At 61.0% G+C, this 15,281-nt stretch overlaps 1 protein-coding gene across 1 annotated transcript in view; it reads right to left on the bottom strand.

Annotated features, from left to right (window-relative positions):
* Positions 1-15,281, bottom strand: part of RFX1 (regulatory factor X1) — a gene marked incomplete at its 5' end in the record, with an annotated part of 21,645 nt that overhangs the window by 4,543 nt on the left and 1,821 nt on the right. The window contains 11 exons of the mRNA XM_077765784.1: positions 134-249; positions 337-456; positions 1,428-1,609; positions 3,681-3,918; positions 6,262-6,356; positions 7,079-7,166; positions 7,490-7,695; positions 8,121-8,279; positions 9,190-9,294; positions 9,901-9,984; positions 10,195-10,304. Coding sequence (XP_077621910.1) covers positions 134-249; positions 337-456; positions 1,428-1,609; positions 3,681-3,918; positions 6,262-6,356; positions 7,079-7,166; positions 7,490-7,695; positions 8,121-8,279; positions 9,190-9,294; positions 9,901-9,984; positions 10,195-10,304 — 1,503 coding nt within the window. The remainder of the gene's footprint in view (positions 1-133; positions 250-336; positions 457-1,427; positions 1,610-3,680; positions 3,919-6,261; positions 6,357-7,078; positions 7,167-7,489; positions 7,696-8,120; positions 8,280-9,189; positions 9,295-9,900; positions 9,985-10,194; positions 10,305-15,281) is intronic.

The raw sequence follows: 15,281 nt of genomic DNA, 5'->3' as shown, positions 1-15,281 counted from the left end.
ATCAAGTTGTCATCACCTTCCCCCCAAAAAGGGCCCCCCCTGTGGGCAGTGGGGGATGGTGAGACTCAGGAGGGGCTCTCCGGAGGCCTTGACCCTGCCCCAGAGCCCGCCCGGGGGGCCAGGGCACTCTCACCCAGGAACTGCTGGTACTGCTGGACCTGGGCGCTGATGTCCGACAGCCCGGTGGCCTGCTGCGGCCCCACAGCCACGCCATTCGTCATGCCCTCCATCTTCTGGATGGGCTTGAGCCTGGAGAAGGGGTGGTTGGGGCACCAAGACAGGCGGGCCAGCCCCCCGCGCCTCCCGCCAGCACAGGGCCCAGCCCCGCCCTGCTACCTCTGCTTCTGCGAGAAGGGCTGGCCGCGCATGGCCATGTGCTGCTGGTCCTCCATCAGCCGCAGGAGCGGCGAGCTGGCCTTGATCCGCAGGCCATAGTAGTGGTATTTGGAGTTGCCCCTGGGAGGGAGGCAGAGGGTGAGAGCTGGGCGGGGCAGGGGTGGGGGGCGCCCTCCAGGTGTTCACCAGGACCTTTGCATCACACCTGCCTCCGCTTCGGGGACAAACAGCCTGGGGCGGGGGCAAGACCCATGTTCCGCAGAGCCGAGGGGGGGCCGTGCCGGGGAAGTACAGGGGCTGTGGGTGTCAAGGGCGGTCCCTGTGTGCCAACCGTGTTCTGAGAAGGCGGGGCCAGCGTCTGAGGGCTCGTCTGATGCTGGCATGGGCCAGGAGCTCAGCCAGGACCAGTTATAACAGGATCGCAGGCGCTGTTCTGAGCGCTCAGAACACACAAAGGCATGTGTCCCTCAGCCCTATCCTATGGGGGGTGCTCCTGGCAGATGAAGAAACTGTGGCACAGGGAGATGTGGCATTTTGCTTAAGGGTTATGCACGTGTAAGTGAATAAGGCGACACCTAAGCCGGCAGCTGGACCCAAGAGGTGAGGAGGGTTCACCCCAGCGAGGTGGGGGTAGCGAAGAAGAGTGAGTGCGGGGAATGGCTCCTTGTTCCTTCCTACATGAATTCAGACTCGAAGGCCCTGATTAAGCACCAACCGTGTGCAGCTCCTGCACTGTAGCATTGGAGGCCAGGTCAGAAACAAGAGAAGTGAGGAATATAAATTAAGGGCATGTTGGACGACGCTCCTTAGTAAGGAGAAAACGCGAGCGAGGGAAGGGGGTGGGCTGGGGAGTGTCAGGGAGGTGGGAAGGCTGCAGTTTTAGTTAAGGGGCCAGGGGGCATTGGAATAAGAATATGGGGAAAAGGGCATGAAGGAGAAGGCACAGCTGATGCAAAGGCCCTGGGGTGGGGATGTGTGGGTGTGGGAGGAAGGGGCCAGTGAGCGAGGGAAGGAGAGAAGCGGCTGAGGCCCTGGGGAACTCAGGGTCGGGAGGAGATGGGCTTTATGGCTGTCGGGGGCGGGTGGCCCACCTGGTACCGAGCCGTCGGGTGCGCAAGCCCATGAAGACGGAGCGGATGAGCTTGCCGAAAGAGGCGGCGTTGACAGGCTCCAGCTTCTGCTCCTGGCAGTGCAGCAGGTAGTGGCAGTAGAGGGTGCTCCGTGGCAGGCTCACACCCTCGGCCGTCTCATAGTTGTCTAGGAGCCATTGAACCTGGGCCCGGACCGGGGACAGAAGGGCACGAGGAATTGCTTCCATTTCTGGTGTACGCATTGCTAAGTGGTCTCTGTACCCATTTCACTTTTTTTTTTTTTCCCCTAAATGTTTCTGTATTTGTGAGAGAGGGCGCACAAGCAGGGGAAGGGCTGAGTGAGGGGGACGGAGGATCCACAGTGGGCTCTGCGCTGACAGCAGTGAGCTCACAAACTCACGAGCTCTGAGACCATGACCTGAGCTGAAGTCGGAGGCTCAAGTGACCGAGCCACCCGGGTGCCCCTTCTCTCTGCGCCCATTTCCAGTTGTGACCCTGACCAACCACGCTGCAGGTCACACGGTATCATAACCACGGGTGGGAACTAAATCCCATGGAACCTTCTAGAACCTGTCCAATATAGGTGCCGCCAACCACACCTAGCTATTGAAATTAATGTACACTGAGGTGGGGGAAGCCAATGTCAAAAGGTCATGTGGAATATGACTCATAGAACATTCTTGAAATGACAGCGTTATAGAAATGGGGAACAGATTCGTGGCTCCTGGGGGTTAGAGAGGTTGGGAGGCAGGAGGGCGGGGGTTACTATAAAGGGGTAGTTGGAGGGCAATCTCTGGGGCAATGAAACACTTCTGCATCTTGATTGTAGTCGTGGTTTCCCAAATGTACACCCGTGATACAAAGATAGATGTAGAAACCATGCCTTGCACCAAGGTCAGGTTCCTGGGCGGCTTCTGTACTGCAGTTACGAAAGATGTAACTAGTGGGATTATCTGAGTGAGCGGGGTCACCTGGGTGAGTGGCCCACAGGGGTTTCCCGGTACCATTTTTGTGGCTTCCTATGAAATCTACAATTATATCAGAATAGTGTAAGGAAATACGAACTCAACTTGTTCCTTGTGAGCCCCGCCGCCTTTTAGGCCCTCAGTAGCCACAAGTGGCCAGAGGCCTCTGTATTGAACAGCACAGAGGGAATACTTCTGTCAGTGGGGAATGTTCTGCAGGATCCCACTGTTCTGATGAAGGATGTTTGCAGACTTCACGTAAGGACCCGTTCCAGGGTCGTGAAATCAGTTAGGTGGGTCACAACCAGCATTTTTAAAAAAACAGACCTGAAGCCGGGCTGTATGGGTGTATAAAGGAGGTTTGGCCTGCCTTCTGAGAAAGCTTCCGTCTTGGTTATGTGGTCCATGATGCGTGGCGATGTCAAGGGATGGTATTTAAAATCACTCTAGGGGCGCCTGGGGGGCTCAGTCAGTTGAGCGTCCGACTTCGGCTCAGGTCATGATCTCGCGGTTCGTGGGTTCGAGCCCTGTGTCGGGTTCTGTGCTGACAGCTCAGAGCCTGGAACCTGCTTCAGATTCTGTGTCTCCCTCTCTCTCTGACCCTCCCCTGCTTGCACTGTCTCTCTCCCTCTCAGAAATAAATAAAACATTAAAAAAAATTTTTATTTAAAAAATATAAATAAAATCACTCCAGACCCCCAGGGATGCCTGGGTGGCTCAGTGGGTTAAGCGTCTGACTTTGGCTCAGGTCATGATCTCACGGTTTCATGAGTTCGAGCCCCGCGTTGGGCTCTGTGCTGACAGTTCAGAGCCAGCTTCAGATCCTGTCTCCCTCTCTCTCTCTCTGCCCCTCCCCTGCTCACACTCTCTCTCTTTCAAAACTAAATAAATATTTAAAAATAAATAAATAAATCACTCCAGACTCCAAGTTCCAAGAGAACAAGGACCACCCTGGGACCACCAGGCCCTGACCCAACCACAGTCACAGCGCTAGTGAGGGGCCCTGCCCATTCGGCAGGGCAAGTGACTCCATACGGCCCACCTCTGGGCAGAGACAGGTCATCTCACCGCCTTCTAGATGGACAAAGAACCTTGTTCAGGGCTCCTCCCCCCATGCTGGTACCTGCCTCTCCCTCCCCTTGCTCCACACCCACCATCATCAGTTCTGATAATCACAGGTGACACTTCCTGGGGCACTGCTCTAATATCTTCTTGCATGTTAGCTGACGCCCAGAGAGGCCGAGTAACTTGTCTGAGGCTACACAGCCAGGATCTGATCCCAGGACACCTTCATCTGAGCACTCTGGTGCAAGGGTTNGCTGCTGGCGCCACCCCCGCTGCTGGTGGAGCTGGTGACCACCTGGCTCCCGGACACGTACATGGGCACAGAGCCGCTGCTGGCCACCGCCTGGGAGGTAGCGGGCGTGCTGACCTGCGCGGCCGTGCCTGCAGCTTCGTAGTAGCTGGCGCCCGCCGTCTGGGTGTACNGGCGGCCGGCCTCCTCCCAGGACTGGAGCGAGAAGCGGCCAACATTTCCCCAGGCCGGACCAGGCACCGCTCTTGAGTGCCTGATGGGGCAGTTTTCCATTTAATCATCAGAGCGGCCCCTGGCATGGGAGTCCACACCTCAGATGTGACAGAATGGCTAGGTCGCTTGGAATAGGCCACACACTTCACTCATCAAAAAAAAAAAAAAAATCCCGCACCTACTGTCCGCGGGACACAGTTCTATGTACTACAGACCCAACAGTGCTTAAGAGAGAAAAGGCCCTGCGGGGGTGGGGAGTTAATGTACCGGCAGAGAAGCCAGAGGAGAAGCAGGCACGGAGGTGAATTGAGGGCACTATGGGAGGTGGTCCGTGCCCAGGTAGCAAAGGAGGCAGGAAGAGGGTGTTGGAGAAAGGGGANAAACTTCCAGAGTGCAGAGTGCATCCCTCTGAGGCAGAGGACCTTCTCCTCCAGCCATCCCAGGACCCGCATCACATGATGCGGGCTCAAGGCTGCAAGTCATAGCAAGAGAGTAAAAACACCTGGGGTCCATCTTTGGAGGACAGTTAAGTGAAAGGTGACAGGATCCTAAGAAGGGGTAAGAAGGAGGCAGATACTGCTGAAGAAGCAGCTACAGAACGTTTTTTTCAACTGAGCAAAAGAGGTGGCGAAAGGGAAAGATGGGGTTTCCAGAACAGGGGGGGGACACTGTGCCCCATTTCACAGCTCTTGTCTGCACCGTGGGGTGGGNATGATATTGTTGGGCACAGTTTTGAGTTCTGAGCCCTCTTCACTTATCAGTGATTAAAAATGACATCAAATTTTAAAACTCCAGAAAGGAAGCAAGGCCGGCCAGTGGGAGCCACCACAGAAGGCTCTGTTGTTAACAGGCTCCTGAAGGGAGCTGGGGGAGACTGGAGGCCCCTGGGGGCGGCGAGGAGAGAGATGGGGGGAGGGGAGAGGTAGGAGGCCGGTCACCAAGGCGAACGCCCCACCTGTTGGGACACCTCGATGCGGCTCTTGATTACAGCGCCCTGGTCCACGTCTACTGAAGTGGTACCGAGTAGCACCAGCAAGTGGCCTCCCCCCCATCCACAGGCAGGGACACAGCCAGCCCAGCCGAGCACCCCACCCCACCCCACATTCGGAGCAACACGTGTCCCAAAGATGATGCTTCTGGCAGCAATTTGCTGAATGACTGAATGAATGGGTGCATCTCTGGACACGGCTTGGGAAGCCCGTTAAAATCCACTGCAAGAGACAGAGGACACAATGCTGCTAACAATGTCACACGAGTCTGGTGGCAGTGATGGGCTCCATGCGATCACACACGCGATAATCACGGAGGGGAGAACTGAAACAGGCAAAGGATGGACACTACTAGGAGAGGCCGAAGGAGTCAGCCTGGCACCACAGGGCCTGGGCTCGGCCTCAGCTCTGCTCCTAACATCCCCGGGGGCCCTATGGGGGCCACTCTTCACGATCCAGGGACCGAGCTGCTCTATGAGCTACTCCCCACAGTGTCATGCCCATAGGGGACAGGTGGGGNGAGGGGGGGGGGGGGGGGGGAGGAAGAACAAAAGGTCACACAAATGCAAGGAAAACCGAATGAAACTTCCAAAAACTCAAAGGACAATCACTATAATCCTGGAATTGTTAGTATGGAGAAGGAGAGAGGGGAGGTGGTGTGAGGGGGATCCCAGGCAAGAGTGAGCCAGCGCGGAGGCCGGGGCAGGCCTCAGGCACGGGATCTGCCTGATAGGGGGCAGGTGAGGACAGTGCTGCAGCGTGTGCAGATGCTGGCCGGGGTGGGGGGGCACCGGCTACGGCACTCACGCTATGTCTGCACTGTGGAGTAGGACACAGCCGTTAAACAGGGTGACTGGGACCCAATCAGAGAAACAGGGAAGGGCTGTGGGACACACCGCTGGGGGAAGAAATAAAGGACAGAATATTCTGCCAGTTTCTGAACAAAAAAAGGGGGTAGTTGCTATCCTCAGAGCATCTCTAGGAGGAAATAAAAAGACACCGGTCACAGTGTCACCTCTGGGGCAAGCTTGGGGGGCAGCAACGAAGGTTTCCTTCTCTTTAACACTCCCTATTAATTCAGAAAAGTGTGTCTTGTGAAAATTAAAATTTCTCTTTTTCTTTCCTAAAACCCAGGCCCATCTGACTCCAAGGTCTCAAGTTATACTGAGATGCCTTTCCCAGCCTGCGAGGGTCCCCTCTGCTTTCCCCCTGCCTGGTGGCTGCTGGTTATCCTGGGGATGCACCTACCCCCCCCCCGTCACCTGAGGCCTTGAAGGCTGGCTGGTCTGCTTGAGGCAGGGGACTCAGGCCTCAAGTCCNTGCCCCCTCCCTTCCCCCCCCCGCCCACTCACATGGCACTGGCCGTGTAGCTGGCGTCACCGCCCTCCACATACTGCACTTGGCTGGAGTACACGTGTGGCACGGGCACCTGCTGGAGCTGCTGCACCTGGTGTGGGAGGAAGGGCACACAGAAGGTCAGGGGTGAGCCGGTTCCTCGGCCTCGGTCTCTAAGGGGCTGGGAGCTGTCCACGCTCGCAAGGACACCTGGCTCCCTGGCTAGGAGGCTGCATTTCTGGACTTTCTGAACACATCCTGGACAGGGCCAGGGGCCAGAGGCCCAGGGGCTGCGGCCGTGGCAGGGGCTGGGAATGAGGCGGAGCTGCGTCAGGAGAAGCCAGGACTCCGTGCTTGGGCTCGGGGCACCCGGGGTGGGCGCTGAGGTGAGGCGGGCTGAGGGGACCTCGGAGTTCTACTCTGGCAGTGAAAGCTAGACCCCACGAGTAGAGCCGGGCCCTGGGACGAGGCTGTCACTGAAGATACAGCCAAAGCTGGAGCCTGAAACTACATACAAACAGGGCCTCAGGGGCGGAGCCTGCCCGCATCAAGGGAAGGATCCCCGTCTGCAGGGGCAGGATGTCAGGGGAGGAGCCAGAGGCCAGGGGCGGGGCTCTGGCTTTTGGAACACAACCTAGAATCACTGACAGGGCCTTGGGGGCGGGGCCTGAACTCCCCACCCCATCCCCCACCCGTCTGTTGGGGTGGAGCCTGGGAGNTTGAGGAGCCCCCCCCCCCCGTCCCCGCCCCTCCCTGCGGCCTGATGGGCCTGCACCCCTCCCCAGCCCGGGCCCAGTCCCAGTTTGCCCAGAGGTAAGCGGAGAAGACACGCACCTCTTGAGCCACGTGAACTGGCTGGAGCCCCTGCACGGAGAGCTGCTGCACGGGGCCGGCTTTGGGCGCCTGGGGAGTGNTATGGTAACTCCGGCGACCAGAGGCCCACCCATCCCCGAGCACCCACCCCATGCCCGCATGTAAGCCTCAGAGCAGCCTGGGGAGAAAGAGACCACCCTTTTCCAGCTTTTCCCTGCCGGCCCTGCACGGAGTGCCTTGGAGATTCATGACCACACTGACTCTGAGCGTTTGGTTACAGGCACGAACAGAGGCTCATCAAAGTGAGGCTGACAGGAAGTGGCAGAACCGAAGTTGAACTTGGGACTGACTGAGGGAGTCCTTGCCACCCACCCCTACTCTCTACATGAGTTATCCCACACCCCCACCTCCGAGATGCCTCCACATCCTCACTTTCCGTGCTGTTGCAGGAATCGTGACCTCAGCCTCAGGGCGCAGAGTAAAGGGCAGAGGCCGGGGTGGGGGGCTGGGGGTGGGGGTGTGCCTGGTGGCTGGGGGCTCAAACCCAGGCCTGGAAGTTCAGAGGGTGTGGGGGGCTCGGGCAGGAACATCTGCGAATCCTTCAGGATGAGGTTTCTGCTTTCCTCTGTGCCTTTCCTCTGGTTTTGCGAGGGGTCTAGAACCCCACAACTGAGTGATAACAGCTAGATGGCGACCACCTTCGCCACTTAACCTGCTCCAGCTGCCGTGACTGGTAGCTCAGAGCATAGCCTCCTCCCAAAGGCTGGCCACGGATTGGGAGGCTGGGGCCTCTCCCTGAGCTCCTTAGGGGTGAGCCCAGACTTGGCCTTGGATCTTCCTCCAGGCAAGGGGGCCCAGAGAGGCAAGGCTGTTTCTCAAAGTTGTTTCCAGCGCCTGTGTTAGGTACCACCTGTGAGGACCACATCTCACCCCCCGGGTGCCCCAACCGCCCTGTCCCCCGACTCCCTGGGCAGAAGCTATTATGTAGATGAGGATGCTGAGTCTGGAGCCAAGCAGAGGCGCTGGCCAGAGGCTCAGGGGGCGGCCAAGGATGTCCCCCCACCTGCTCGGCTCCCACAGACGTCCACCCGCCTTGGCCTGGTACCTCTTGGGTGACGGGGACACTCTGCGGAACACCATGGACCGGCAGCTGCTGCGGCACCGTACCCGTGGGGGCCCCGGCCGCCTTGCTAGAGGAGCTGTTTGCCTGCACCGGCGGCCGCTGCAAGGGAAGGAGACACAGGAGCGTGGCCCTGAAAAACACCCTTCTTGGGAGGGCTGTCCCCAGAGCTCCTTGGGGAGGGTGGCAGGCTGCAGAGGTCTTAACCTCCTAGGCTGGCAACGGGCCGAATTCCAGCATTCCATGGATCCAAACGCCTCGTCCCTGCCGTAGCCCCGGGCCCCTCCCAGGCAAGGCTTTCAGCTCAGAGGCGCTGGTGGGGGACTCATCCTCCACAGCTCAGACTATACCTGTGCCTCCCTAGCAAGAGGGATGGCAGCCCTGAGGTGAGGAGGCGGAGGGGAACGAATTCCCACTTTCCAGATGGGAAGTGGACATCCCAAGCCCACACGGCTGAGTGGTGGCGCCGGGCCCTGACCCCAGCCATGCTGGCTACAGGGTCCGTGTTAGCTCTGGGCCAGGCCGTGGCCACACCGAGCTGATGGCACTTGGTATCCTTAGCTGTTTTATGCACAGAAAACACTGGGCTCGGAAGGCTCCTGGGGCCTGGCCAGAGTCCCCAGGGAGAAATGGCCGATGCTGCCACCTAAGGCGCCCGGCCACCCGTGGGCTGCCTGCCTCCAACACACTCGCTGGGGGTCCCCAGAATCCACCCTGTGGTCTGGGGAAGAGCCTCTACCAGCCCTGAGGGGCGCAGGGGGACCTGCTCTGCTTCCTGGGACACGAAGGCCATGCCGGCCTGGGGGGAAGCTGCCTCCTCCCCTAGCAGGACTCAGCTCAGAGCTGCCAGGGCCACATATCAGCCAAGCCACCCAGCCCGGGCTCCATAAAGACTTCGGAGGAAGAAGCGGACTTGGAGGTGCAGGGACTCCCCCGCAAGTACACTCTGGGGGTACGTGGCCCGCCTGGGGAGAGAGACACGGGGAGGGCAGCTGACGGGGCCACCACCTACCTCAGGGGGCGAGTGCACCTGCTGGGTGCCATGAACCGTCAGGGAAACCTGGCCACCCTTGCCGCCTGGGGCTGTCTGCACCACCAGCCGCTGCGCGGGGAGAGCCTAGAACCGGGAGGGAGGAGGACCATAGCTCACTCACAACAGCCCATCTGGTTCCCGTGAGCTTCTGTGCCACACCGGGCGATGTCCTACTGTGCACACCCTTTAGCTCACCAAATGGCCCGACAGCCCCCAGGGCAGCACTGTTAGGACGCCCACTGCACAGAGAGTGACAGCGAGACCGAGGGTGGCGAAAGTGCTTCCCTAAGGCCCTGGGACCAGTAAGTGGCAGAGCGAGGGTTTGCATCCGGGGAGCCTGGCCCCGCAGGCCGTGAGGAACATGCTGGCAACCTTGAGGCCCATTTTGGGCGGAGCCCCATCACGCCACCCATGGCCTTCTGGGGGACAGACCACCATATACTCACGGTCCCTGTGCTGGCTACGGGCTCTTGGCTCCTAACTGGCATTGGGTTCTCTGCCTTGAGATACTGGGGCCGGAAAGCCACCTTCCTTACTGCTACTCCTCAGCCGTCTATTACGATGACTTGTGCAGCTCCTCCTTCCCCAACCGGCCCTGACCGCCACGGTGTCATTCGCCGGAGGCAGATCTAAGCGGGCCACCGGGGCGAGGGGTGGAGGGATGGGCCGGGCCTGGCGTGGCAGGCTTACCTGCTGGGGTACTGAGATGTTGGTGAGCTGGAGGGGAGACACGTGGCCCGGCTTGGCCTGCACGCTCGTCTGGACCAGCAGACGCTGTAGGGGCAGGGAGTAAGGACCTGAGCCACGCCAGCTTCCCTTCCCCGGGGTGGGGGTGGGGGGGTGAACATGTTGATAAGAACAGGTGAGCCGATGGCTCTGGCAGCAGAGGGGTGGGAGGGGAGGCCAAGTGCCCGTGGCCATGGTCACCAGTGCCCCCCTCATGTGCCCTCCCGCCCCGCCCCCCGGGGGAGGAGTGCGTCCTACCTGCTGGGTGCCCTGCACCTGCTGAACCACCTGAGTGGGGACTCCGGTCTGGCTGGCGGTGGAGCCCGGGCTGGCTTCCGAGACCGTCTCACTGGCCCGCATGGCGCCTTCTGCGAGGAAGGGTCACTGGGTCAGCTCTGCCTGCTGTCCCTGTCGACCCTGAGCCTGAGCCCATGAGGACGGGACAAAGTAGCCTGAAGGTGATCCTCTGACAGGACCAGGGCCTCTCCAAGACCCTGCCTGTCTCCTGTGGCCCTGACGCGGCCCACTGAGGTGAGCGATAAGGACATATGACCCTTGATGTGCAGAAGTAGCCCCGCCCCACCCCACCCCTCCTCGTCCCAACGCTCGACCAGGAGGGGTGACCAAGGAGCCCTGCTGCGACAGAGGCCCAGAGGGCTGGATCCCTTAGGACTCGTGGACTGACAGTGACTGACCCCCTTCCCTGGGGTCTCAGCAGCCCTGGAAGGACCGAGGTGCTGGGGCCACTTTCCTCAAGAGGACTCTTGGCTTCCCAGGAGTGAAAGATGGTCAGGAGTGAGCTCAGAAGGGCCTTGCCAGCCTGTGGCCAAGCACCTCCCCCGCCCACCGTCCCAGTCTCCCTGTCCTGGGGGGGGGACGGGGGCAGCGGGGGGCCTGGAGCTGGGCAGGCAGGTACTCAACACTGACAGGCGACCAAGAGGAGGCGATCGTAGAACATGGTGCCCACCTGCCCCCGCCCCACCCCTGCCCACGTCCATCCAGGGGAACCTGCCCCACGGTCCTCATCCCATGCCCACCTCTTTGGGAAGAGCAGGGTGTGCGGGTGGCTTTATACTCGCAACCTTGGGGAGCTAATCCCCCCCACCCCGGTTGGATGCAGAGCTCCTGGGTGCCTTCTGAGAATAAACACCCTCCTCCCAGCAGACACGGCCTAAGCAGGGCCTTGCTGTGAAGTCAGGAGGGAGCCTGGCACCCGGAGATGCTATCGGGTGGGCACAGGTCAAGTTTCATGCACATCTTGCTGCGTGATTAACAAGGGGGCTAAGAAGGGGAGGGGCACAGAGGGCAACTGTCCTTGATAGCTACTGGCTAGGAGCCCCCCACCCCAGTCAGGATACCAACCATCCCGCCCCCTCCGTGAGGCCTGGCTGTTCCCAGCAGTTCCAGAAGCCAGGGTGGGGTAGTGGGGTGCCTAGGTGCCTGCCCTTCCTCCAAAGTGCTACCAGGAGCCAAGGTCCCATTGCCACCTCCCTGGGGGGGGGGGTGTCGGAGTGTCCCTGGCGGGACTGGAGGGTGGGGGGCGAGGAGTGACAGGGGTAATATGGTCCCTCCAGTGCTCCAGGTGTTACGCTAGGCCGTCCTGGGTAGCTGGAGACAGAAAGAACTTTTATCACGCCTGTTATCAGACAAGGCAAGAGACAGGGAAAGAGGAAGTGATCTGCCCAAGGTCACCCGGCTGGGACCTGGCAAGACAGGATGCCGGCCCAGATCTGTGCCCACATAAACCTCACGCCGTGCATGGAATCTAGGGCTGACACCCCGAGGGCCGTGGTGAACAGCGAGGTGGGGGTCGACAGGAACACCATAAAGCCCAGACCGTCCTCAGCCTCCGAAGTGGGGTGCTGGGCCTTGGCCACGGGGGGACATGGGCTTGGGAGAAGAGCCTGGCCAGGGCAGAAGGGCAGTGCCGGGGAGAACACCACGTTCGGAGCGGAGCTCATGAACGTGTTATGTGTTGGGGGGAGGGGGAGGGGGAGCCCCAGGTGCGGGAGGTGGTGTTGGCGGAGGCCTGTCACCAGCCATGCATGGGACACGCGTTCAGACGACCTTGGGCCTGCTTGGCAGCCACCTCTGCGGCCAATTCCAGGACACGCCAGTTCCGAGGTCGGGCTAGAACCCTCCCTGCACCCATGCGGGCTCCTCTGGGTGGCAAGGGACGCAGCCATCACTGAGCTGGGCCCCCAGGAGAAACTTGAGAAAGCCCAGAGTCACGTGAGAGGCCTGGCATACCTGCAGTCCGTGGGACACAGGGAGCTACGCCCGGCCCAAGGAATGGCACCCAACCAAAGAGGCTCCTGCCAGGCTGGGCAGTGAGTGGGGAGCCGGCCCCAGCGACCTCCTAGGCCCGGGGACTCCGATGAAAACGCCAAGGCTGATTCTCCAGTGGGACCCTCAGCAGCTGGAAGGCCTGGGGACCTGCTGACACCCGGCATCTGCCTGGGGTGGGGAAGCCCCAGGAAACGGTCCGGGATGGCCCTCCAGGCTGGGGGCGCCCGGCCAGGCCAGGCAGGCATGCCAGGCTGCACCATGAAGTTAGCAGGTGAGATTCCAGAGGCTACTACTCGGATGAGGGGCTGTGTGTGTGTGTGTGTGTGTGTGTGTGTGTGTGCGCGCGCGTGTGTGTGTGTGTGTGTGTTGGGGGCAGGGTATGAAGTCAGCAGGCCTCTGCATCTGTCTGTCTGCTTTCTCCATTCTGGGCATGTGCACGAGGCCAGGGAGGGCCCTGCAGCCTCAAGTCTGTAGTCAGGAAGTGGCAGTGGATTTCCTGTCCCTCGAGATGACGAGCATCTCTTCCTCCCCGGGCCCTGCACTTCCCCACCGAGACCTACGCACATCTACAGGGCCCTGAGCTCTGAGGGGGAAGACTAAGGAAACCCCGGAGGCTTGAGGACAAGCTGTGGTCCTCACGGATGACAGACAGGGCAGTCTGGCTCTCTCCCTCCCGATCCTTTGATCCTGGAGATGACTTCAGTCCCGGGCTCCTGAGGCGGCCTGTGGGTCCCGGGTCCTCTGTCTGCCCTGACCTCGGCCTCCCCATCTGGGCTCAGGGATGCTGACAAACACCCCGCGAAGCCCCCTTTCAGACACAAGCCTCCCCGGACTCCCAAGGAGTCCAAGTGTGAGAGAAGCCGGCAAGACAGGCTGGCCGCAGACCCCCCTTCAGCCCGGCCCATCTCCTGCAGGGAGGCTCAGTTTCACCTTCCTGCGGGCGGCTGCCAGGGCCCGCCGTGCCCTCCTCCCACCTCGAGTTCTGGGCAAGAGTCTGGCAGCCTGTGAGGACGGGAACTTACGGATCTAGAGGGCTGTTCTTGGGCAGGGAAACCTGAGTTTCCTTCCCATCAACTCCAAAGACGCCCTAGGGCAGAGCCCGTAAGGTCCAGCCTGGGGTGCTGAACACCCACCCCCTGGCCTGGGCTCCAGGTGGGTCCACGCGACCTCCTGGCTCCTCCCTGTGTTCTCCTGGGTCCCGGGTCGGCTCCGATCGCTGTGGCCGTGGAGGAGACCCTGGCACCTTGCCACACCCCTTACTGGTGTCGGTTACCTCCCCCGCCCCCGCCGCGCCTGGGATGGGCTCACGAGGCCCTTGGATGAGAAGAGACAGGAACCCAGGAGACCTGGGGACTCACTCCAAGGGGACAGGGGAGGAGCCAATGGAGGAGCAAGCAGAGTGACAAGGTGCAGCCAACTCTGTCCTCTGTCTCAGAACAGGCGAAGGGAGCCTCACCCAGTGACCCTTCGGGGGACGTGCTCGCTGCCACCAGAACAGGGAACAGCAGGGTGCGGACAGCCCCCAGCAGCATGGTGACAGGAGGAATCCCGAGAGTCAACCCAGCAGCCCATTCACCAGGGCCCCACACTGTAACGGGAGCTCTGGGGAGCGGGAGCAAAGGCCGTGACCTCTAAGCACCAGGGGCCTGCTCCCCGGCTGTGGATTAGGGAGCATGGGGGAGGCTGAGGGGGAGAAAGGAACATGCCAGGGGTTAGGGTGCCCTAGGGCCTGGAGCCATGTGCCCTTTCCAGACCCTTGTCCTGAGGAACCTGGGGCCCCCGAAAGCAGCAAAAACCAGCGCTCAGAAGTCCAGGGCCAATCGGATGCCCCGTAGGCCGAGCAAAGCCCTCCTGCAGCGACAGGCGAGGCCTCCCCTCTGCTCTCGGCCGCCCAGGGCCGACCGAACGTCAGGGCTGTGATGGGTCAGGCCCGCACTCGCGTGGGCGCTCACGCGTCATTCCACAAAGACTCAGTGGACGGGGCCCCGCCCTCAGGGTTGAGGGGCCGGACGCCATCACTTCAGGTGATGATGAGTGTTAAGAAGAAAAATAAGGCAAAGTGAGGAGACGGCTGAGCCGTGGAGGGTGGGGAGGGGCGCATGTCGAGGAGAACCGTGGGCTGGGCCATCAGGAGGTTTGGGGCACAGAGCGCTCCAGGCAGAAGGCGCTGCAAATACAAAGACCTGGAGGCCAGACTGAGCCTGTGGGTTTCTAGAGCCCGTAGGGCTGGAGCGGGTGGGGGGAGGGGGCAGGTGGGGCTGCGAGGCTGCCGATCTCCCAGGCCCCACAGGTCCCCCCAGGCCCGAGTTGGGGGGCTAGGCAATTGTCGGCAAGGGACGTAGGACGTGTGGAGCTTTGGAGGCCCCTTTCCTTGTGGGAGAGGCCACAGGGGGCCAGCCCGCCTCAGGTGCGGAAGCCAAGGTCAGAGTTTCTCAGAGACAGTCCCCAGGGCCACCTGCCTCCCAATCATCTGGGTTCAACTGGGTTGTGGTGCGATTAATCCATAGCTGCCATCAGGCTCCTTCTGGGTCACCACGGGGGTGGACGGCGGTGGGCGAGGGCAGAGGCCTGATCAGGGTGGGGGCCCTGGAGGAGGGAGAGATGGAGGGTCCTGGCAGCATTTGGGCGGTGGGGCCAAGACGTCGAACACGAGGAAGACAGGAACCCGGCTGACCGGGGTCTGGGGGTGGTGTTATTAGGACGAGGAAGTCTCTACAGTGGGCGGGCTGGCTGAGGGGAAAAAATCCGGAGTTCTGCTGGCCATGCCGGCTTGAGAGGCCCCGTTCAACCCTGAATGGATGGGTCACGGATGGCTGGGGTTCAAGGCCACGGCCCAGGGAGTGCTGCTGGCACCGAGGTGGCCGTGAAAGAGGACACACTGGATGAGGCCACCGTGAAGGGACATGAGGAGGAAACAGCAAAGGGCACTGAGAAGGGAGGCAGGGAGGTGGGTAGAGACCAGGGCAGGAGGCTGGTTCCGGGAGGAAGGGGTCCAGCGTGTCAGGTGGTTCCCAGCGACCAAGGACGAGGGCCAGCAGACAGACACGATGGCACTG

Source organism: Crocuta crocuta, unplaced genomic scaffold, assembly GCF_008692635.1.
Source record: "Crocuta crocuta isolate KB4526 unplaced genomic scaffold, BGI_CrCroc_1.0 scaffold693, whole genome shotgun sequence".
NCBI lineage: Eukaryota > Metazoa > Chordata > Mammalia > Carnivora > Hyaenidae > Crocuta > Crocuta crocuta.
The sequence above is the reverse complement of the archived record's forward strand: the minus strand, read 5'-3'. Positions and strand labels throughout refer to the sequence as shown.